Source organism: Podarcis erhardii, assembly GCF_964252035.2.
Source record: "Podarcis erhardii genome assembly, chromosome: 6".
Lineage (NCBI taxonomy): Eukaryota > Metazoa > Chordata > Lepidosauria > Squamata > Lacertidae > Podarcis > Podarcis erhardii.
This window is the reverse complement of record NC_138510.1, coordinates 18,489,815-18,514,394: the sequence shown is the minus strand read 5'-3', so window position 1 is coordinate 18,514,394 and position 24,580 is coordinate 18,489,815. Positions and strand designations below refer to the sequence as shown.

At 43.3% G+C, this 24,580-nt stretch overlaps 1 protein-coding gene across 3 annotated transcripts in view; it reads right to left on the bottom strand.

Moving 5' to 3' along the window:
- ATP9A (ATPase phospholipid transporting 9A (putative)) overlaps nt 1-24,580 on the bottom strand; it is a 102,801-nt gene that overhangs the window by 58,942 nt on the left and 19,279 nt on the right. For all 3 annotated transcript variants that reach the window (XM_081867566.1, XM_081867564.1, XM_081867565.1), the window contains exons 2-4: nt 12,683-12,827; nt 11,874-11,987; nt 5,974-6,082 (exon numbers count right to left, since the gene is read on the bottom strand). In XM_081867566.1, the coding sequence (XP_081723692.1) occupies nt 5,974-6,082; nt 11,874-11,987; nt 12,683-12,827 (368 nt within the window). The remainder of the gene's footprint in view (nt 1-5,973; nt 6,083-11,873; nt 11,988-12,682; nt 12,828-24,580) is intronic.

Below are 24,580 nucleotides of genomic sequence, written 5' to 3'. Positions count from 1 at the left end.
CTCCGACCCAGAAGTGCACCTGAAATAGCATGTGGGCACGCGCTCCCCCGCCCTCCAGCCCACCGCACAATTGGCGCTGGAGACCGGCCCGAGATGTGGTAAGTTTGCTGATCCCTTGTCTAGTCCCATGAGCAAAATCATCCCCAGATTATTCAAGTGGTCCTACAGGTCTATACTGGGGCCATCAAGTATAAAACACATGGACGACAAGTTAGCATGGCTTCATGCACCATAGGAGAATAGGAAGCTGTCTAATACTATAGAGGAGTGACCCTATTTGCCTACTCTGCCTGCCAGTTCTCTGAGACCACAAAGGCTGTTCACATTCCCTGTTTCCTGATCCTGGGAACTGGAGATGCCAGGATTGAAACCTGAAACCGTCTGCATACAACCGACATGCTCTGTCATTTAGCTATGGTCCCATGCGTTAAAAAATAATAATGACATAGCTCAGTCAGTAGAACCTGAAGCTCTTCATCTCAGGGTCTTGAGTTTGAGCCCCGTGTTGGGGAAAAAGAATCCTGCTTTTCAGGGGGGTTGGACTAGATGCCCCTCAGGGTTCCTTCCAATTCTAAAATTGTATGATTCTGTGGCTCCAATCTTCCCTGGTATATCTTCCCAACTGGTGCAATGCCATGCCAGTGCTAAGAGAAAGGCGCCATGCATCTTAGGGCATTGCACTAGGAAGGAAATCATGAACTGCTTGTCAACTTTCTTCCCTCACTTAAAAGGTAAAGGGACCCCTGACCGTTAAGTCCAGTGGCAGACAACTCTGGGTTGCGGCGCTCATCTCGCTTTATTGGCCGAGGGAGCTAGAGTACAGCTTCTGGGTCATGTGGCCAGCATGACTAAGCCGCTTCTGGCGAACCAGAGCAGCGCACGGAAATGCCGTTTACCTTCCCGCCAGAGCGGTACCTATTTATCTACTAGCACTTTGACGTGCTTTTGAACTGCTAGGTTGGCAGGAGCAGGGACCGAGCAATGGGAGCTCACCCTGTCGCGGGGATTCGAACCACCGACCTTCTGATCGGCAAACCCTAGGCTCTCCAAAAGTCCATTTTAGAACAACCAAACATCATGGAGCATCTTTATAGCAGGACGTCACCATCATCACCAGTGGTTTCCACTTCATTCCACAAAGGCCGAGCTAGCTCTTTGCACCCAACATAAGGGACCAAACATTAGGCCAAAATATCAGTTGCCCCGGATTTAAAACACTTTTATGCCCCTGCTGAACATTTGCCCAGTGTCCCAACTCCTGAGTGAAACAACTGAAACTACTTCTAAACCCCTGCTGTGCTGGTGACAAACAGCACATTTAACAAAAGTGCCTCCTGGCTTCTGCTAATAAAAGCCACAGACTTCCTTTGATGCTGTAATGCTTGCTACAAATTGCAAAACTAAGTCATGGGGAAACAGTTGCAACAATATCGATTCGCTGGTAAAAAGGAAAAGGAGGAAAAAAATGCTCTAACAAATTCCTCTCGCTCACAACTGCTGGCCATGTTGCACAGCAGCAAAATATTGGCTGTGTTACTCAAAGATTCTTTTCAGGGAGAGTTGAATGTTCACACATTGGGCAGTCTCTCTCTCTCTCTCTCTCTCTCTCTCTCTCTCTCTCTCTCTCTCTCTCTCTCTCTCTGCAGCTCCTTGTTGCATTCTCACAGGCCCATATAACATCAGTTGGGTGGATGAGCACTTACTGTTCCCAACCCTAACCCTGCAGAAAGCCATCTAATTAGAATTTAATTTGATTCTGACCTGTTTTTAGGAGGTAATTTAATTATTGTCTGATTTTATACCAATGTTATATATTTGAAACAAAACAAATTCCTTCCAGTAGCACCTTAAAGACCAACTAAGTCAGTTCTTGGTATGAGCTTTCGTGTGCATGCACACTTCTTCAGATACCTTCGGCCGGGGAGGGCGGGATATAAATAAAAGTTGTTTATTATTATTATTATTATTATTATTATTATTATTATTATTATTATCATCATCATCATCATCATCATCATCATCAGGGGCTCATATATTAAGCTGCATTAATTGTTTATTGTTTGCTCTTGCTTTGTCGATATGCTACTGTGTCTTATGTTATGCTTTTGGTGTGGTTAGCTAAAGACATAGCTGGGGCCCCAAGGGGCTTGCAGGCACTTTGCAAACCTTGATAATTATCTGATCCTCAGGACTTGAAAAAGGGGGACCTGCCAGAGCATGCAGCCCCTTCCTTCTTCCCCTCTGGCCATGCCACCATTAATCCCAGAAGTCTTCAATAAACCCTAGTTCCCCATGATAGCTGAACAAGGAAACTTTGGGTTGCACCCAACATTAGTCCTACTCAGAGTAAACCTACTGAAATTTGTAAGAATCACTAACTTAGATCTACTAATTTCAATGGTCCTACTCCCAAGTAAAACTTGGTTGTATACAAGTCTATGGTTACAAGGCATATTAAAGCAGAGGGTTAAGACCCTGGCTTTTCCTTAACCATAGCTTCCCAGTTCCGATGAAATGGAGGCTACGGTGAAGACTTCTGGGGTTAATTGTGTTGAAAAGGGAAGAGAAAAGTGGCTGCACAAGGATGCAGCACGTGTGTATCACAGCTTATTAAACTGTGATAATCCAAACCACCATTATTATTATTATTATTATTATTATTATTATTATTATTATTATTATTATCCAAATTAGGCAAGCAACTATGTCATTCCAGTCTTGATTTCCACCTATGCATACCAACTTTTTTAAAAAAGAGTCAACTGAGGTTCATGATGATCCAAGTGCCACAACTGCAAAATAAAAATACTACGGAAGTGAAAATTTAATACATCCCATTAATGGCAGCACTGCGCCTTTACAGTATAAAAAAGTGGCACCAAGATAAAACTGAGAATGCAACTGGTATTGCCAATTAGCTGTTTGCTTTCAGGTTCTTTATATAGACCTCTCTGACGTGATCCGTGACACTGCAAAGGTAACCAGCACTAGCAATGGGGAATGCCTTCTTTATATAAAACTCTCAGTGGAGACATATCTGTGATGGCTCACTGCAGTCCTGAGCTCCTCAGGGACCGGGATGCATATCATTTGCAAACACAAAATCAAAACAAAACGTCCCCAGGAACAAATCAAAACATACCCAAGACAGTTTTCATCTGTTCTGGTACGCTTTTGGCTTTTAGGTGGCCTTGTGCTCTGTAACTTGCAAAAATAAGAGCACAAAAGGTTTGGGAAAATATTGTTTTTCGATACAGCTGGTAAATGCCAGTGATCTGTATCAAAGGAGCACTCTGCTGGCAGGAGGTCTCTTTCCATTTCATAGGGTGGGTTTTGGGGTTTTTTATGTAGTTCTCCCTTACTACGCTCTGTAATCATGAAAGGGGGTTGAGGGGGGGAAGCAAGAAAAGAAAAACAACTCTGGAATTTTAAATCAACAGCCTAGTGAGTATCAAAACAGAAATCTGGCCTGCAAATTTAATAGCAAAGTTGGGTTGATGGATGGATGAATAGGAAACCCGAATCTGATTTATACAGATGGCTTGAAACTATTTGCAAAGCTCCTCTTTGGTGCCTCAAAAGGTAGCAGTAAAACAAGTCGTAAAGATAACAAGCTGTGATTGCCCAATATGAAATTAAATGTAAAAGAAAAGTTGTCAAATTTTCACAATACAATTACTTCTATTCCACCCTCTCCCATAACCAGCCCAGTAAACCGGAGGGAAATTTGAAAAGGTTTGGGGCTGCTACATCATATTTTCAATTATACTTGCACCCTACCCTTTCTCCAGTTATGGTATTCCACTGCCCATCACAAGTTTAATATCATAGTTTTGTGGAGTTGGAAAGGACCACGAGGGTCATGTAGTCCAACTCTCCCTGCTATGCAGGAATCTTTTGCCCAACATGAGGCTCAAACCCACAACCTTGAGATTAAGAGACTCATGCTCTACTGACTGAGCTGTCCCAGGTCCAAGGCCACACCTCTGACTTCCCTTGAGCACAGTTTAGCACAGAGATGGGGAATCTCCACAAGCTGCTGGACTCCCATTATCCCTGACCGTGGGCCACACTGGCTGGGGCTGATGGGAGCTGGGAGCCCAACAACATCCAGAGAGCCACAGGTTCCCCATCGCTGGCTTAGTATATCATCTGAATCTGACAAACTGTGGTTCAGCTTAATTACAGCTTATCAGCAATCAGCCCTGAGTGCTCACTGGAAGGACAGATCCTGAAGCTGAGACTCCAATACTTTGGCCACCTCATGAGAAGAGAAGATTCCCTTGATGTTGGGAAAGATGGAGGGCACAAGGAGAAGGGGACAACAGAGGACGAGATGGTTAGACAGTGTTCTCGAAGCTACCAACATGAGTCTGACCAAACTGCGGGAGGCAGTGGAACACAGGGGTGCCTGGTGTGCTCTGGTCCATGGGGTCACGAAGAGTCAGACACAACTAAACGACTAAACAACAACAACATCAAAAAAGCCAACTTCAAACCATGGGTTATGAATCTGGCTCGTTTGAAACAAGTCCCGCCCACCAACTGCTTATACATAGAGTACACCTCTCCCTTCTAGCACAGCTAGTTCACATCATTTCCTTTCCCACCCCCCACTCAAAATAGCAGCAGAACAATCAGATGCAAATAAATCCCTGAAACACCTGCTCCAGAAAAAAAGGTCATTGCTAGAAGGGAGAGGTATACTCTATGTATAAGCAGTTGGTGGGCGGGAGGAGAGAGCAAGCAAAGTTTTGGAACTTCCTCCCTTGGGTTGGTCTCTGCCCATGATTAGATGTCACATAGTTTAGTCTTTCTAGTCTTTCACCTAAAACCCGAACTGCGGTTAACTGTGACTTGTTTCAAACGAGCCAGATATATAGGGTTATTTGGGGGTGGGGGAAGCTGGAGGAGCAGGAGGAAGGGGAAATTTTCTTGTGAGAAGTATAATAGGACATACAATGAGTCATCCCAAAATACTGCATGCTGTTTGCAAGGGCCCCTGGTACTTAGAAAAGCCTTTGGGAGGTAGATCCCCTTCTGTGAATTTCATGTACTTCAGGAACCTCATTATTGTAATTGTCCAGAAGCAAGTCTCAAGCATCTCCATTTAGGTGACAGCTCTCATAGCAATATTTGCGTAATTTCATAGGAGTGTGCTTTCTACATTCTAGGAATTAAAAGGTGGTCTAGATGTGGGCATATTAAATCGTTTTTAAATGGCACGTTCTCTCCTCCTCCAGCTTCCCCCACCCCCAGTAACACTATATATCTACAGGATTCCTCCAACTCTCCAAAGCAAATCTGGTCAGCATGCAGCTTGCAAGAGGGAGGAGAGGAAGGGAGAGTCCGGGTGCAGGAGTTTAAGCCCGTTCTGCTAGCGGATGCTCACAATGGGATTTCACCCAAGGAGCCTTACTTCTGAACAAACATGAATGGGATTAGGTTGCATGCCTAATTTTCAACATGCATTCCCATTCTGAAAAGATCCAAGTCAGGATTAGGATATTCAGCAAATTCAGACCACCTATCGCTTATAATCTATAAAATGGATGTGGCTGTAGCAGCCATGATCTCAAAAATATGAACTCCTTTGTATTCTTCCCTTCAATGCAACATACACCATAATTATTCTGAGTAACTGGCCACATCCCAATATGCATTGAATCTGTGGAAGGTTCCCATTCCCTGAGAACTTATTGCCCAATTGTAGCTGGAAATTTATCTGTTCTGTCATCAGGAGTCTCTGATGCTCTGCCAGGGCCAAACGAAACAGAGGGGACTTGCTAAGCCATGTGCCTGTGTGCTTGGCAACCCCCCCCCCACTCCACAGTCAAACCCCACCCCCCCTTTCAGAAACTTTGCTCCTCCAATTGTCAGCAACATTTGATTGAGTTGCAACTCCCTGCTGTTCGGGCAGTCAGCTAAGGGACTCTGCAAGCAGATGTAGAAAGCTGGAGCCAAATAGCTGACCTCTCGCTGTGAGCTTGCTGTAGATCTGCGAGTTCACTTCCTTGTCACGCATGTAGCACCGGATCTCTTCCACAGCCTCACGGATGATGGTAACGGCGAGGACAAAGCCCTAGGAGAGAGCGGGAGGGAGAGGGGTCATTGAAAATGTGTGGATAAAAGCCCAAGGAACTCCCACTCCGTGCATGGAAAGCCACTGAATGTTGGGAATACATTCTGGAGTGTGCGGCCTACCAGATGAAATACAGTGACACTTTTCATTAAAATTGTCAGACACTATAGAGAAAACTAAGCATTGAGCTGTGTCTTCATTTCAAAAGGAACTCCACAAATCCTTAAAGCTAAACGTTATTCGTGTTTTAAGTACTTGGGCAGCTCCAGAGGACCTGTTTGTTTATTTATTGAGCATCTATCCTGATCTGCTTGCACGGCGTTTATGAGGATATTAAACTATACGACAATGAGCACTCATCTTGCCTTATTCCTGATTTGGTTGTGGAGTGTTTATACATCTTTCCATTAGCCATTTGTTCATTACACACTTTTCAGGTCAGTTCTCTGCCATGTTCCTATGTGCAAAAAGGGTGTAGATTTTATGTATCTGTAAGCTGACTAGGTAAAGGTAAAGGTACCCCTGCCCGTACGGGCCAGTCTTGACAGACTCTGGGGTTGGTGCGCCCATCTCACTCAAGAGGCCGGGGGCCAGCGCTGTCCGGAGACACTTCCGGGTCACGTGGCCAGCGTGACAAAGCTGCATCTGGCGAGCCAGCGCAGCACACGGAAACGCCGTTTACCTTCCCGCCAGTAAGCGGTCCTTATTTATCTACTTGCACCCGGGGGTGCTTTCGAACTGCTAGGTTGGCAGGTGCTGAGACTGAGCAGCGGGAGCGCACCCCGCCGCGGGGATTCAAACCGCCGACCTTTCGATCGGCAAGCCCTAGGCGCTGAGGCTTTTACCCACAGCGCCACCCGCGTCCCATGTAAGCTGACTGCACATTTATAAACTGAATGTTTTGGTAATCATTTGTCATGAAAGGGTCGAATGATAGCTACCAGGACTAAGGACCACTTGGTTATATATTTATATAATCCGCCCTGAGATTCTTAGCACTCAATGTATGTTAAACGCCTTGATGTCCTTCATTGGCCGGTGAAGACTATTTTATTCCAGCATGTTTTTGGCAACAGACCAGTTTTAAGGAAAGGACTTTCTATAGTGCTGTGTTGTTTTTACTATCTGCATTTTAATAGATTTGTTGTTGTTTTTGTATTCTATTTTTTATGTAATTTTATATTGTTTTAATCCTATTACAGTTTAATTGCTTTTTAGTTACTTTATATGTTTTAAAGCTTTCTGCATTTTAACCTTATTGTTTTAATTACTGTAAGATGCCTTGGGTCCCAGTCTAGCGAAAAGGCAGGATAAATAAATATTATAATATAAATGAGTATTATAATAACAACACAAACATATAACTGTTAAATGCATTGTCTTTTTTCTACTATGCTTATTCAATAACTTTTTTCTTTTAGTTTGTTTCTTTTTAAGAATTGCATTCGTTGTATGAGGGTGACAGAGTGCTTTAATCCACTGACATTGCAAAAAACCTAAATTTCCAGAGTAACATACCCTCCAACATTTCTCTGATGAAAATAGGGACATCCCATTCCATAATGATAATTTTACTATTTATACCTTACACCCGTTACTGGGTTGCTGCAGCCACTCTGGACAGCTTCCAACATATATCAAAACATAATAAAACATTAAACATGTAAAAAAAACCACCCCTATTCATTCAGGATTGCCTTCAGAGGGCTTGAGAGTCAGATAATTCCATTCCCTCCAACATTTCTCTAGTGAAAATACAGACATCCTAAGGAAAAGTGGGACATTCCAGGATCAAATCAGAAACCTTATCTAAATCAGGGACATCCCTGGAAAATAGGGACACTTGGAGGGTCTGGCATAAGCATTCAAATCGCTCCTGCAAAATATTGACAGTCTGGAGCAGGGGTAGGCAACTTAAGGCTGGGGGGCCGGATATGGTCCAATTACCTGCTCAATCCGGCCTGCGGGCGGTCTGGGAATCAGCATGTTTTTACATGAGTAGAATGTGTCCTTTTATTTAAAATGCACCTCTGGGTTATTTGTGGGGCATAGGAATTCGTTCAATATTTTTTTTCCAAAATATAGTCCAGCCCCCCACAAGGTCTGAGGGACAGTGGACCGGCCCACAGCTGAAAAATGTTGCTGACCCCTGGGTCTGGAGGCATTCCTTGTTTTGTTTTGTTTTTTAAAAAACCAATGCACAACAATATCCAAAAGAACATTCTCAGTGTTGACACACAAGTCTCTTAATATTTCTTTTCCTTACCTGTATTATGAAATTATAATTTGTTACTTAAATGCAGTTAAGCCCCACCCACCTGCCACAACGCCTCCTCAAAGGAAACTAATCTGTCTGGCTAATTTCAGGGCATCCCTTGCAAAACTTCTCATGAACATTAATTCAGAAGTGCATTGCTACATGCCCTCAAGGCTTGGGGACGCTTTGCAAAGAGATGCAAATCCTTCTGAGGGGATACACAACAGCTGCACAAATTTGGAAGTCACTGCATGAAGCCAGCCCTAAGGGGTTTCATTATTTCTCCTTTGAGGGCACCAAGTTGTCATGGCATGCATGTGCCCCCCTCACCCCCCTAAAAGATGGAAATCTCCTCTGGCACTTATAGACTTTATATACCATGGCTTCTGAATGTTTTGCAGCATTTCAGACTATTGTTTTTAATTAGCATTCTGATAAAGAGTCCAAAAACATAGCTCGTTATTGCTACAGGCAACACACACACAAAGTGATAAGCCTCTGTGATGTATTCTTATGATACAGCAGTATATATTTTTTATAAATCATCTAGATGCATTTGGCAATCAAGGATTTCAAATAATCACTCCCCCACCCAAAAAAACCCTTCATGTTCTGCCTCACTAAGCCATCCCAAGTTGCTATTCTATACCAAAATGGTTGCATTAGCAGCCTGCAATGAACAAAAGGCCTTTTATATATAGCCCTGGCAGCTCACATGCTGAATTTCAATGGTTCATGTGATGGGGGGCAAATCACAATGGCCTTATAGGTTTGCAAGCCAGCCTTGCAAAAACTAGCCTCTAACTCTCCGCTTCTCTTTCCCAAGCCATAACAAATGAAACAGTGCAGCTACAGGCAAGCACCAGATTGTTGACACAATGGCATATATAAAATGAGGCCACAGAATTCGGGATCACAAGAATCTTGGCTTTTGTTTAAACGGGTTCAAGTTTCTTGTCCTCGCAGCTGTGAAGGTATGCTTGAAAGGGTGCAGGCAAAGTCTGCCGAAATCTCAGAAAGCTAGTGGATGGGGGCTTCCAGTAGCCACCTTGAATTTGTTTCCTGCCCTTCTCAATAACTAGCAAACCCAACAACGTGCAAAGGCATTAAAATAAAAGGATGGTGCAAAACAAGACAATTTGGAAAACCAATTAATTAATTGCCCTAACAGGTTTCAGGGAGGTGCAATTCAGACAAAGACACCACACTGTTCCAATCAAATTTAAAGCTACCCTTCTTGGCTTAAAATTAAAATAAAACCTTCTGGGAAAACTACACAGATTTGCCGCACAGCAACCCAGTCTGAACATTATATTAAGTAGTATTAAAAACAAAAGCAAACAATGGTTTAATGTGAACAAGTTCCCATGGACAGAGCCTGGTTTGTCATGACATTTACATCCAGACTTTGTGGGTTGCTTCATATATAATATAAAATAATTTATTATTTATACCCCACCCATCTGGCTGGGCTTCCCCAGCCACTCTGAGTGGCTTCCAACAAAGTATTAAAATACAGTGGTCTGTTAAACATTAAAAGCTTCCCTAAACAGGGCTGCCTTCAGATGTCTTCCAAAAGTCTGGTAGTTGTTCTTCTCTTTGACATCTGGTGGGAGGGTGTTCCACAGGGCGGGTGCCACTACCGAGAAGGCCCTCTGCCTGGTTCCCTGTAATTTGGCTTCTCACAGTGAGGGAACCACCAGAAGGCCCTTGGCGCTGGACCTCAGTGTCTGGGCAGAACAATGGGCGTGGAGACGCTCCTTCAGGTATACTGGACCAAGGCTGTTTAGGGCTTTAAAGGTCAGCAGCAACACTTTGAATTGTGCTCAGAATCTTACTGGGAAGATTCCCTGGGTTGACATCTTCACTGAGTTATCAACTTTGACCCCACAGTTTTGTCCATGGTTAGTGACCACCAGTATATATGGGCATATATACGAAGTTAGGATTTTTAAATATTTTAAATATTTTTTTTCACTGGCTTTACACATGCTTACATTGAATTGCATTTGCCATTTTACTACCCATTCATCCAGTTTGGACTCCTTTTGGAGCTCCTTGAAATCCCACTTTATTTTCATCGCCTTGAATGTTTTGCCATCATCCACAAACTTGGCTACCTTACTGCTCACCCCGAGCTCTAGATCATTTGGTTTAATACGGTGTACAAGCTTAATTCTGAACCCAACATATAAAGTCTCTGAAACACTGGCCAAAAAATATACAGGTGAAACTCGGAAAATTAGACTATCGTGGAAAAGCTCATTTATTTCAGTAATTCAACTTAAAAGGTGAAACTAATATATGAGATAGACTCATGACATGCAAAGCGAGATATGCCAAGCCTTTATTTGTTATAATTGTGATGATCATGGAGCACAGCTGATGAAAGCCCCAAATTAACAATCCCAGAAAATTAGAATATTAAATGAAATTAGCAAAACAAGGACTGCAAATAGAGCAATATTGGACCTCTGAGAAGTAGAAGAATGCATATGTACTCAGTGCTTGGTTTGGGCCCCTTTTGCATCAATTACTGCCTCAATGCGGCGTCGCATGGAGGCTATCAGCCTGTGGCACTGCTGAGGTGTTATGGAAGACCAGGATGCTTCAATAGCAGCCTTCAGCTCTTCTGCATTGCTCGGTCTCATGTCTCTCATCTGTCTCTTCGCAATGCCCCATAGATTCTCTATGGGGTTCAGGTCAGGCGAGTTTGCTGGCCAATCAAGCACAGTAATCCCATGGGCATTGAACCAGGTTTTGGTAGTTTTGGCAGTGTGGGCAAGTGCCAAGGTCCTGCTGGAAAGTCAGCATCCCCATAAAGCTCGTCTGCGGGGAAAAAGCATGATGTGCTCCAAAATCTCCTGGTAGATGGCTGCGTTGACCCTGGACTCAATGAAGCACAGTGGACCAACACCAGCTGATGACATGGCTCCCCAAATCAACACAGACTGTGGAAACTTCACACTGGACTTCAAGCATCTGGCATTGTGTGCCTCCCCATTCTTCCTCCAGACTCTGGGTCCTTGGTTTCCAAATGAGATGCAAAAGCTGCTCTCATCAGAAAAGATATTTGGGGAGCCATGTCACCTTTTAAGTTGAATTACTGAAAAAAATGAACTTTTCCAGGATATTCTAATTTTCCGAGTTTCACCTGTATAGTTAATTGTTGCGGGAATAATTGGTGGAACGTTCACATGATGTCTTACTCTTCCCAGGGTTAACACAAAGGAATCTCCCATAGCTGTACTCCTAGAATGGCTGAGTTATGGGATAAATTACCTTTTTGGATCAAATATCCCTCATGCATTTCCTTAGACCGCTGAAGGTCCCAATTTTGAATAGCAAACCTTTATTAAATCACTTTCGGCAGCTACAATTCCCAAACACATAAAGGCCAGGCTTCATAAAACAAGCTAACAAAAACCATTTTAAGTTACAGCACCACTTAGATCTCTGAAATAAGGTAACAAAGGGCATCTTGTATTCAAACACTGAAACTTTTCTTGAATAAATAAACTCGATACTACCTACCAAAGGAACCCAATACGTGTAAAGAGCACCAAGCCTCATTTCAGGAACAAATTGAGAACAGGCCAGAAACAAGAAGTAGAGGTTGAAGAAGTACTTGAATTGGTTGAACAGCACCTAAGAAAGAGAGTGAGGAACAAGAAAGGCATTTGTAGCAGCACATCTAAGGTTAACACGGCTCACCATGGAAACGTTTAAGACAGCTTTTCGCAACCCGGTGCCCTCCCAAAGTTCTGGACTACAAATCCCATCAACTGGATGGAGCTGATGGGAGTTGTAGTTCAAAATATTTGGAGGATACCAAGTTGAAGGCTGTTCCAAGGCATCTAGCAACATTTTAGGAATTCAGCTAACCAGGAAAGCTTTAAGAAAAAAATGCAAACTCCAAGACATTCCAGGACATTAAAGATATGTAGTCAACTGTGGCTCCCCCATCTATTTTCCCCATTATAGCACAGTTTAAACGCTGCATCTATACGGAAAGGACAGTGTGTCCATTGATACATATATCACAGGGAAAGAGGACTGAAATGGGAAACGTCCCAATTTCAGTCCCTTCTCTTCCCTCCATTCAGTTGTGTTGGACTGGGAAATTCCTCAGCGACTTCTTCACTATTGTAGGCAACAGGATGGTTTATTGGGGCGTAGACAGGGAGAAGCAAAATTAAGCTTCACTTAAATGCAGAAGAGTAGATTGAGCCAATCTAGGTAACAGCTGCCTTAATTGCCCACTCCAAATAAACAACTGGCACTCAACACTCAAATATCAATAGAAGAGGAAAGCACACAGTTTTTCAACGTGGAATACATACCCCTGGCAGAAAAGTGAAAAAGTTGTACTTCTGGTTGTTGATCACATTGCGTGGGTATCGCTGGTCCCTCTTTTCTGGGTGGCCAAGCCAAACCGTTCGAGGCCTTGGGTCTCTTCTTCCACAACATCTTAGGCACTCGCAACATCTGTAGGAGGTGGGGGAAGTTTTAAAAATGTATTACATTGAGGACAGCTATCATAAGAGCCCTGTTGGATCAGTCCTTGGGTCCATACAGTCTAGGATTCCATTTTCAACAATGGCCAACCAGGAAGCCCACAGGATGCCAAGAAGACAATGACCTTTTCCAGGAGTGGTCAGTACGATGGATGTTGTTGCAACTTAATAGGAAAGGGCAGGCTGAGTCATACCGACACCATATATCTAAAGCACTATGATATCACTTTAAAAACTCATGGCTTTCCCCAAAGAACTCTGGGAGCTGTAGTCTGGTTAAGTGTGCGGAGAATTGTTCGGCGACTCCTATTCCACTCACAGAGCTACAGTTTACAGAGCGGTTCAACAATCAATTCCTCTTCCCAGGCAACTCTGGAAGTTGTCTCATAACCTTAAGACAAATGCTTCTTTTTGAGCTGAGCACTCCATTATTTAGTCTAATTCCTGCCTTCCCAACCCAGCACTGACCATATGCTTCCAACAGTATTAGATACATAAGCTAGGCACCAAATGGCTCCTAAACCAGGGTTACTGTCGCCAAAATGGAATGTCTAGTTGCCATTTTGGGGTCAGATGGCTCAAAAGTCGCATTTTTCAATGCAACTTTGGGGTTCCTGAAATTCTCTCTGATTGTGCAGATAAAATATCACAGATAGAATTCTACAAGATGTGTTGTTAGTGTGTGAAAAGAGGCAAGATCCAAGGATTCCCAGGCATGTACCTCCAGATGGTGGAGACATCAGGCACCATCCTGGCGCCCGGGCATCTTCACTTGGTCATAAGTTGCCAAGAGGCAGGTGCAAAATGCACCTGGTGAATTTCGAGTACTGCTTTGAAACGTATCATGAACATATCCTTGTATGTAGTGCCATACATGCAAAGGTCCATGAACAGGCACACTAGCATTAAAGAACAACAGAACTGGACCCTTGGACGCCACATCCTAAATCCGCATGCAAATCCCGCATTGCGACAAAGCAGGAACTCTTCTTTCCATGCCATGTTAGGATGATGCCACAGAGAGCTCAGCCTCATAAAGGAAGTGTGGCCCCATAACAGTTCTCTGTAAAGAGGAAAAGGAGACATGAAATGGATAGGGCCTCAGGGCTCCAGCCATTAAAGTTTGTACCCTCTGAGAGCCATCCAGAGTGGCTGGGGCAACCCAGTCAGATGGATGGGATACAAATAATAAAATTATCACTATGAAAATTATGAGAGGCTCCATCCCATGACCTTCCTTGAGGACAACAAATTTGCTTAAACAACAAACAAACCCTAAAACTACACACAGCCAAGATTGTTACACCAGTACAGTATGATCACAGAATATACTTTGCTCCCAATTACCAGAATATAGACAATTACAGACAGGGTATAGACAATCAAATGTTGGGGGTCTGCTATTACCATAACTGAAATACATACCCTCCAACATTTCTCCGGTGAAAATAAGGACGACCCATTCCATAATGATAATTTTACTATTTATACCCCACACATCTTACTGGTTTGCCCCAGGCACACTGGGCAGCTTCCAACATACATAAAAAAAAAGAAAACATTGAAATTTTTTTTTTTAAAAAAAAAAAACCACTTCCCTATACAGGATTGCCTTCAGAAGGCTCAGGGATTGGATAACTCCATACCCTCCAACATTTCTCCAATGAAAATAGGGACAGCCTAAGGAAGAGTGGGACATTCCGGGATAAAATCAGAAACCGGGACAGCTTCTAAAAATCAGGGACACCCCTGGAAAATAGGGATACCTGGAAGGTCTGGAAATACAGTCACACAACTGTGAAAAATGAACTTGACGCAGAGCATGTAAGCCACACCCTAGCCTCCCCTTGCGATCCCGGAGGAACAAGCACACTCCAGCATTCATCCAGGAATTCACCTGAACTTAGCTCTTAGGCAAATTCTCTCCATTCCTTTAAAGCCTTCACTGCCCAGTAATCCCAGAAGAGGACTAAACTACTGATAAGCACGGAAAGCAGCTGCTTAGTTTTTGGGTTTTTAAAACGTAATTAGCTGCTTGCTTCTCCTCTTAAATACCCTGCATCCAATCAGAGACTACCTTCCCGGTTGTTAATCAGGTGCCAGAAATTGCCAATGGCCACATCCAACCACTCTTTGAGCAAAGGCTGATTAAATGTTTGTTCCTGTGTGTCTGTGTTGAGAGGTATTTGTTTAGCCCCATTGCCTTAAGATTTCAGTCCTAAACACACTATTTAGGGAGTAAGCCCCACTGCAATTGGGGAGACACTTTTCTAAAAAAAACTTGCTTGGGATTCCACTAGATTCCACTGTCTCTATCTGTTTAATCGCAGACATCAGCAGCTGATCTTCATCTGCACATTGTGAAAAATCCCAGGTTGATTTCTGGAGCTGAAATTGATGAAAAAGGCATAAGTGATGGTGAGGTGCTTTTTTAAACCTGATCAGATTGGCAACTGTAGTTCCTGTCTGCCTGCAGTAGCTGTTTCCTCAGTTCCGAATAAGAATGCTACCCATTTAACCCAGTGTTAAATAAGCACAGGCTTATTTCTCCATCTTTTCGTAAAGCTCCTACGTCCTCCAGAGTAGAAAGCAGGGCAACAATGGGAACCTTTGACCCACAAGTTGCTGCTGAACTACAACACCCATCAGCCCCACCAATCATGGACAATGGCCAGGGGTGATAGGAGTTGTTGTTCAGCAACTGGACGATGGGAGTTGAAGTTCAGCAACTCCCATGATGGGAGCCCCAAACATTCCCCACATTAGAGTGGTTGGGTCAGACTTTCTCAACCTGTGGGTCCCCAGATGTTGTTGAACTACAACTCCCATCACCCCTAGCTAGCAAGGCCAGAGCTTAGGCATGATGGGAGTTGTAGTCCAACAACATCTGGGGACCCACAGGTTGAGAACTGCTGGTTTGGGTTGAATCTCTACTCAGCTATAAATCTCACTGGATGGCCTTAGGCAAACCATGCCTATCTAAGCCTGCCTCACAGGGTTGTTAAAGGTAAAGGTAAAGGGACCCCTGACCATTAGGTCCAGTCGTGAGTGACTCTGGGGTTGCGGCACTCATCTTGCTTTATTGGCCGAGGGAGCCGGCATACAGCTTCCAGGTCATGTGGCCAGCATGACTAAGCTGCTTTTTGCAAACCAGAGCAGCACACGGAAACGCCGTTTACCTTCCTGCTGGAGCGGTACCTATTTATCTACTTGCACTTGGAGATGCCAAGCATGAGCTTAGCCAGGATTTATGCTGTGGAGGGACAGGACACCCACCTGCCCTCATCCTCTGTCTGGCTCTGTCTAGCAGATTCGGAACAAAATGTCTCAACGACGGTCGGGATGCCAGTTGTGTCGCTAGAATGCATCCATGTGACCTCGGTGAGCATTTCGATTTCAAATATTCCAATTGTTTTCTACTTTTAAGTAAGTGATTTACTTACTTACTTACTTACTTACTTACTTACTTACTTACTTACTTGATTGGAGGGAGGAGCTGCCCCCCTTCCCTCCCCCCTGGCTATAGCCCATGATGCCAAGGATCAAATCTGGGACTTTCTGCATCCAAGTAAGATGCTCTACATCTCAGCTACAAGCCTTCCCTTTTTGAATGGTTGTCAGATACTGGGTTCTGGAGGCTAGCCCTGTGCTCTGATTCTATTAATTTTGCTGTGGCCAAAAGTAAAAGGCTGCAGATTTCCCTCTGACCTCACCACCACCTGACCAAACCACCTTCACCAGTCTTAAGGACACAAGCAAAATACATGGGCTCCACCCTTCTTTTTACAATGTTTTGCTCACATAGCCTGCAGGGTATTATTGCAGCACAGGTGAAGCTTGGGAAGGCAATAAAAACTTTTCTTTGTCAACAGATATATTGAACTCATCACAGCCCAGCAAAGAACCTCTTATTTCATAAGAGACCTAAGGGAAACTCTCATCAAGAGTCTGTTCTAATACTTTTCTCCTCAACACAAAGATTAGCACCCCATTCTGTCCAGAACTTTATCCTCTCCCACACTTTAATTTGCATTCTTGTCCTTAACTCTCCCATCCTGAGAAAGAATTCAGCCATTTGCACACTGAAAAAGTGGGAATAACCCCCCCCCTGGAATTCCTTGGGGGTTACTTCTGAGTAGACATGCATAGGATTGTAGTGTACATTTTGTTTTATCAGATGAACACAGCAAGGCATTGGTCTGGCTGATCCATCTGGGCCTTATGAAAGCTGCTCTGAACACGTTCAAAAAGTGACCTGGAAATTAAATGATAAAGTTTTAACTGAACTGCCAGAGCAACTTTCTATGTTGTAACTTGGGTTCACAGTCACTGCTTATTTGATCTGAATATGATTGTTAAGTACGGATCTGTATACAATCTCAGAGCATGCAGTTGAACTTTGTCACCAAGCAACTGCCTTCAGTCAACACTCCCCTTTTAAAATGTGTTTTTTTGGGGGGGGGTATTGGGTTGTTGTTTGTATTTTGATTATATATTTTGTGGTTTTATATTTTTGATTTTGTTCTGTGAACCGCCCTGAGGCCTCCGGGTATAGGGCGGTATATAAATTCAATAACTAATAATACATAGATAACAATAATAATAAATAAATAAATAAATAAAAAACCATAGCGTACACTGCAGCACCCTTACAGCACATGCAGTTTAATGATTGAAACAAATCTCTTCCGTAATGGGCTGGTTTTGCAAAGGCTTGGGATACAGAGCAATGAAGCAAAATTCTCAAGCAGCTCATGTCTGAGGCTTAATTGCATTTTGTTTAACTTGCCAAAGCTGTAAGATCCAGAAAGTGGTAGGCTGAGCCACCTCCCCTTGATCGTAAAGTCAATGTTCCCTGTCACTCTCGGCACATCAATCATGATGAAAGTAAAAACAAATAAAACTAGAGCTGGAAAATGGAAGTAAATCCCTCATATAACTTTTGCCTGAGTAAATATATGTAGGGCTGGCTGCATGGCTGTAATCCTACATATGCTTACTTGAGAGTAAACATGCATAGGGTCAGGCTACAATGCTGCTAGCCCAAGAAGGAAGTTTCATTTAAGTACAAGAAACTTACTGTGAATGCATGTGTGAAGGAACCAGTTGCAGGGTTTTGTTTTTAAATACAAGTGTGCAATTCTGAACACAGAAGGCTTCAATCCTATCACACTTTGGAGGAAATTAAAATAAGTAGAACTAACTTCCAAGATAACAAACATAGGATCAAACTGTAAGACTGCAGTCCTACACAGAGTAACTGTGTAGTCCTCCAGATTCAGGTAGGTAGCCGTGTTGGTCTAACGCAGTCAGAATAAATTAAAAAATTGTCCAGTAGCACCTTAGAGACCAACTAAGTTTGTTCTGGATATAAACTTCCGTGTGCATCTGGATATCTGAAGAAGTGTGCATGCACACGAAAGCTTATAACCAGAACAAATTTAGTTGGTCTCTAAGGTGCTACTGGTCATTAAAAATAATAATAATTGTGTAGTCCTCCATATGTCCCATGTCATTGGGAATAGTGGGTAGAAGAATGCAGTCTTACCATGCAATCATATACATGTCTTCTCAGAAGTAAGATTTCCTTTGTTCACCTAGGTGTGTAAGTCTGCACCCTGAGCCTATTGATTTTTCTAGGATTAAACTTGTCTAAGGCTGCATAGGATTGGGTTGTTAGGAAAAGGTAGCCTATTGAGCAACCCTAACTTCAGCTCTTTCCTTAAGAATGGATATCCATTCTTAAGGAAATCAGCCCTGAGTGATCACTGGAAGGACAGATCCTGAAGGTGAGGCTCCAATACTCTGGCCACCTCATGAGAAGAGAAGACTCCCTGGAAAAGACCCTGATGTTGGGAAAGATGGAGGGCACAAGGAGAAGGGGATGACAGAGATGGTTGGACAGTGTTCTCGAAGCTACCAGCATGAGTTTGACCAAACTGCGGGAGGCAATGGAAGACAGAAGTGCCTGCTGTGCTCTGGTCCATGGGGTCACGAAGAGTCGGACACGACTAAACAACAACAAACTTCAGCTCTTAAGCCCTAGCTCTTAGAGCAATCCCCAAAGAAGTCAGTAAGGACTAATTCTGAGTAAATGGGTGCAAACAGGCTGCAAAGGTTAATAATACACATCAATGTGATGCAATGGTTCGAATGTAGCAGCAGAAGGACAGAGATTCAGCCATGGGTGATCTTGGGCCAATCTCTGACTGCATTCACACATAACACAAAAGTTATGGCTTATTTTAAGCATAGTTTCCTCGACAAACCACGAGTCATCTTACAGCTGAGCAAACATGCTATGGCTTGTTTCTCCAAAGCTTGATTTGTTTCCCATCTGCTTCTGTCTTGTGCCTCTGTAGCTTGGCGAGCATCTGGGGCGGAATTAGCCACCCCAGCTCAGCTCCTGCAGAGAATATTTTTGCTCAATTGCCAACAACGTCCTTTGTGACCTGATCCTATGCAAATCTAGGTGTGTTCTAACAAAACACATTTATTTCACTGGGTTTAGGCAAACATGAAGAATCAGGATGTAGGGAACGAGAAGTAAAAAGATGTAGGGCTATGGGCATAGCTGGGGGGGGGGGACAGAAGGGCAGCTGTCCCCCTCCCATAGATCAAGTAAAGCAATAGAAATACTTAACTAACTGACCAATCACGTCGGTTCTGCCTCCTCTAACAAAGTCCTGCTCCCCCCCCCCCAACAAAAATCCTGGTTATGCCTATATTGATCCATGGGCTACTATTAAAATGAGGCTGCATTTTAAATTGTATTTTAACCCATATTTTAAATTGGGGTTCCGCCCCCCCATTATGTTTTTATTGTAATTTTACTGGTGTTAGCCGCCCTGAGCCTTGCTCTGGCCGGGGAGGGTGGGGTATAAATAAAAATTTGTTATTATTATTAGTAGTAGTAGTAATAGGGCTGCAACTGTAAACACTCTCGGGGGGGGGGGGAATACCACTGAAACAAGCAGAAGTTATTTTAAGTCAGTGAAACTCGGGTACACCTTGAGTGGTATGAAGGGACTGTGTGGTCAAAGTCTCCCCTAACATGAAAGTGCCTGACATATAGAGTGCTTTCACATACAGTGGTACCTCGGGTTACATATGCTTCAGGTTACATACGCTTCAGGTTACAGACTCCGCTAACCCAGAAATATTACCTCGGGTTAAGAACTTTGCTTCAGGATGAGAACAGATATCGCGCGGTGGCAGCATGAGGCCCCATTAGCTAAAGTGGTGCTTCAGGTTAAGAACAGTTTCAGGTTAAGAACAGACCTCCAGAACGAATTAAGTTCTTAACCCAAGGTACCACTGTACATGGGTGCAGGGCCCCACAACCCAGGGTTCCCCTGAAACTATAAGCCAGAGAGTAGCAGCTGATGGAGACAAACAGCGCTGGAGTCAGCAGCTAGCCACCTTGAGCATTCCAGACTCTGCAGCAACTGACATTTGCCCTTTCTTTGTTCCTATATTTAAGTACATTTTATAATCAACAAGCCAGACACGTGCTTGGGGCAGACTCGTGCAGGGGCAGTAGAAGCAAACACCACAGGCCTACCCCTTGGGGACTGCAGCCCTGTGAAGGTGCTGGGAAGGGAGTCTCTTAACAACAGAAACAAACCAAACTACAGTGGAGTCTGAGAGCAGTCCTGCATAGGGAAGTTTTTAATGTTTGATGGTTATTTATTTATTTAAGCTGTCCAGAGTGGCTGGGGCGGATGGGCAGCATATACTACTACTACTACTACAACAACAACAACAACAACAACAACAACAACAACAACAGTGAGCAAGCCAAAACAGTACAAGTGGATTTACATTTGTGGTGTGCATACACCAACAATTTTATTCCTTGTAGTTATCATGGTCTTATTTAAAATACAAAACTAAGCATGCTCAGAATTTTGTTTTTATCAGTCAGCAAGCATTTTTTGTTTCTTTTCTTTTCTTTTTTTCTTTTTCTTTCTTTTTGCTTTAATGTATCAGGAATGTTGGTGCCCACTACCTGATCACTCCTGAATTTCCTATTCAGGAGAAGGCAGATTTTAATATATCCATGATGAAAACTTTCATTTAAGTGTTTAACAGCATATTGATTACACTGTGTTGTTGCAACAGATTAAGATTCTGAATTTTTTAAATTCATGCCTCAAGGAGGAGCCGAGCTGGAAAAAAAGTGCATGAGAATCATGGGTTTGCAAGAACTCTTTGGAATTAACATTAGAGGGCCAATCTCCCAAAAGTAGATTTGGAGCCCAAATCCCAGCAGCCTCCATGCCTTTTGGGGTTGCAGGTGTCGTGTAGGGCAAAGGAAGATGTGGCAAACTTTCCTTCCTCGAAGTTTCTTAAATTAACTTATTCTAGAAACAATGCCTATGTCTTAGCTGGGTCTATTTGACCACAATATCAGATTAATAAGGTTCGTGCATTGTTCTCCATTGACATTTTGAAATATTGGTTCATGTCAGAGACATACTGGCCACAGGTGGGAAAAGCTGAAAAAAAAATAACACATGCAATGGCTCACACGCACAGGTTAAATATCTACCAGTCTACCAAGAATAATGAGGCTTGTCTGTTGCACTGATTTAGGTAAGCAAATAACTTGCTGATTAGAAGCAAACTAAGCTCTGTTTAAGAAAGAGCTCAGCACTTTCAACAGGTAGAACAGGAAACACTTTGGGGAATGGCAAACAATAGGGAAGGTAGTTTCATCTTATTTTTCAAAAAAGAAAAGAAAAGAGTATCACATTTCTTGCTTTCCACCTCAGTGCCCGCAAATAAGAATAAAAGAAATCTTATCTGCTAAGGAAATGCTTTTAGAATTCCACCCTCCAAAAAGGAAAGCAACATCTGGAAAAATCCAGTTAGAAGGAAAGAGTTAGGAAATGTTAGCTTTGCTTAAATCAGAATGCTCAACAGGCAGCGGAAAGATTAACTTTCATGAGCGGGTATTTTTCAGGCACCCTACTGAGAACAAAGACAAGATGATTTCCATGCCAGGTCAATATTTTTAAGGCTAAATATTTCAGTGGGGTATATTTAATGAAAGCCAATAGGTAAAATACTAATATTTAGATTTGGTACTGACTCTCAGCTTTTGGTTCTCAATAAGGATCTCTCCAAGGGATGTCAAGAGAAGCTGTGGTTTTCACTGGATCATAAAATCATGAAACGACAGAGCTAAAATGGTTCTCCAAAGTCATTTTGTCCAACCTCCTACTCAATGCGATGGTGCCCTCCAGATACTTTGGAGCGAAACTCCTATCATCCCTGACCATCGACCATACTGGCTGAGGCTGATAGGAACTGTAGGAGAAAACATACAGAGGGCACCATGTTGCCTACCCCTGGCTTACAAGGATGAGCAGGGTTGCCAGATTCTGATCTAGGGATCACTTCTTTGCATTCAAGAACCGAACACAACATTGTTGTTGTTGGCATCTGTCTGTCTTGAGAGAGTGTGCCTCCAAGGGTGAAGTCCAACTGCTGGAGACTCACAGTGCCTGCTGTGTCTGTGGAGACTGGTAACTGGTAACTGCTGCCTCCTATGTTGTTTTTGTTGCATTAGCAGCACTGAACTGACTTCTATGGGGCACAAGTGTGGGCAGTGTGGAAGGAGATTCTGTGCTGCCCAGCAACGCCCCTTTCGGCCTCGCTGATGTGGCCCAAAGGAAAGCAGAGCAATACAGTGGTACCTCGGGTTAAGTACTTAATTCGTTCCAGAGGTCCGTACTTAACCTGAAACTGTTCTTAACCTGAAGCACCACTTTAGCTAATGGGGCCTCCTGCTGCTGCCACGCCGCCGGAGCCCAATTTCTGTTCTTATCCTGAAGCAAAGGTCTTAACCTGAAGCACTATTTCTGGGTTAGCGGAGTGTGTAACCTGAAGCGTATGTAACCCGAGGTACCACTGTATGTTTAGCACCAGTTTGGTTGCAGGAGTTGTTGGACGGGACGGAGGCGTACAAGGCGCCATCCAATCATGTTAGGGACTCCACTTCAGATATGTGTAGGGTTTACTCCATAGCCTTTTCGTCTCCCAAAAAGGTCCCGCAAGGCAGCAGGTACAGATTTTTCCTGAGGGTTTACTCCCAAAGCCTTTCTCATGGATGGGTATACCCACAAGGCAGAGGAGGTTTCGGGTCAGAGTTTTCCTTCTCCATCAGAGTTTTCCTTCTCCCGAAAGCAACGTAGGTCTGGCACAACAACTGGCACCTGAGGACCAATAGGGATGGGAGTTCCACAAGTGCTGACTGGTACATTGCAAATCATTTCCAAGGAGCTTAAAATGACCTTCCTCTATGACTGATAGGTTGAGATGTTGAGAACAAGGAAGGGTTTGTCCCAATGAACAGTGATGATTAGGATGTGCAAGATAGTCTCACTAACCACGTTAAAAGACACAGGTGGAATCTACACGCATATAAAAAACGCTGTGAAAATGCTTTTTTTAAAAAAAAAGTTGTGAAAAATACATTGAATTTGGCATAGCTCACTGTTGCCATCTAGTACCACATTTATATATTGCACTTTACAACACACTGAAAAGGTTTCATTTGCAGCTGAATAGCTGAGTCCTTAATGTAAGTTACTGTATGGGGAAAGAACATTGCTGTAGGACACATCTACACTACCCACACCTTGCCGGCTTTCATTTTAGCCACCAAGCTACAGGGAGCCCTGCCCACTTTTCTTTGTTGCACAGCTGATCAGTCATCTTCTATTGGGAAATACATTTCCATGCGATTTCCGGACCACTGCATCAGAATCATTGGGTGAGCACAGATTAAAGCCTACACTCCCGGTGACCCCAAGATCCCAATGCAGCTAAGATGGGAGGGGGAGGCTAAAATGAGCATGTGTGAGAGAGTGAGAGTGTTGGGGAGGGGGGAGAGAGAAGCAGACCACTGACATTGCTCCACCAAACCACGAAATTGGAAAATCGGAAGGTCTTCTTCCAAAAGGCCTCCACTCTGCAATATCCAGCAGTTCCAGCTAACCACAAATGTCATAATCGTATAATGCATGAAGAAAGAATTATGAACACACAATTACACACCAGTAGGTACTTCCTGCCCAACTGGTTTTCTTTTCTTTTTTCTTTTTTCAACAAGAGATACATGTAATAATGCTAGCTGAAGAATTAATGTCTGCATTGGCATTCAGTTGCCAACAGAATTCAGGCTTCATTATTTACATTGTTATTGGAATTGCTTATTTTTTTTCCTGGGGTTAATTGGCTTATCACATATAATATTTACAATAATCTTCATTTCCATCATCATAATGCCTGAAGGCAAACTATGTTGCTGCACTCATTCTATAATAGATGTATTTTAGTTAGCATTAAAAATTGGAAATGGCTCTTGTGAACCTCCCATTCATTTAACATTCAATTGTCAGGTTTGCACTGTGTTATTCCCTTGGCAGGAGACTGCCCTGTTTGTACTGTGTGCAAACAGGAGAAGGGCATGGGCGAAGGTTGACCTGGAAGCTGGCAACACTCAGGATGCAACAAGGGAACATTTCAGTCTCCAAGGATGCTCTGCTCTCTGCTGCTGACCTCAGAGCCATCATATAACCCACAAGAAGACTTCAGATGCAGGATTCCAGAGTGAAATTGCTGTATTAGACCTTATCAGCAAATATGATTCTAATCAATTTGCACAATCAGAACTGGGGATTCACTTCCCACACCAAGAGAGTTAAATTAGCA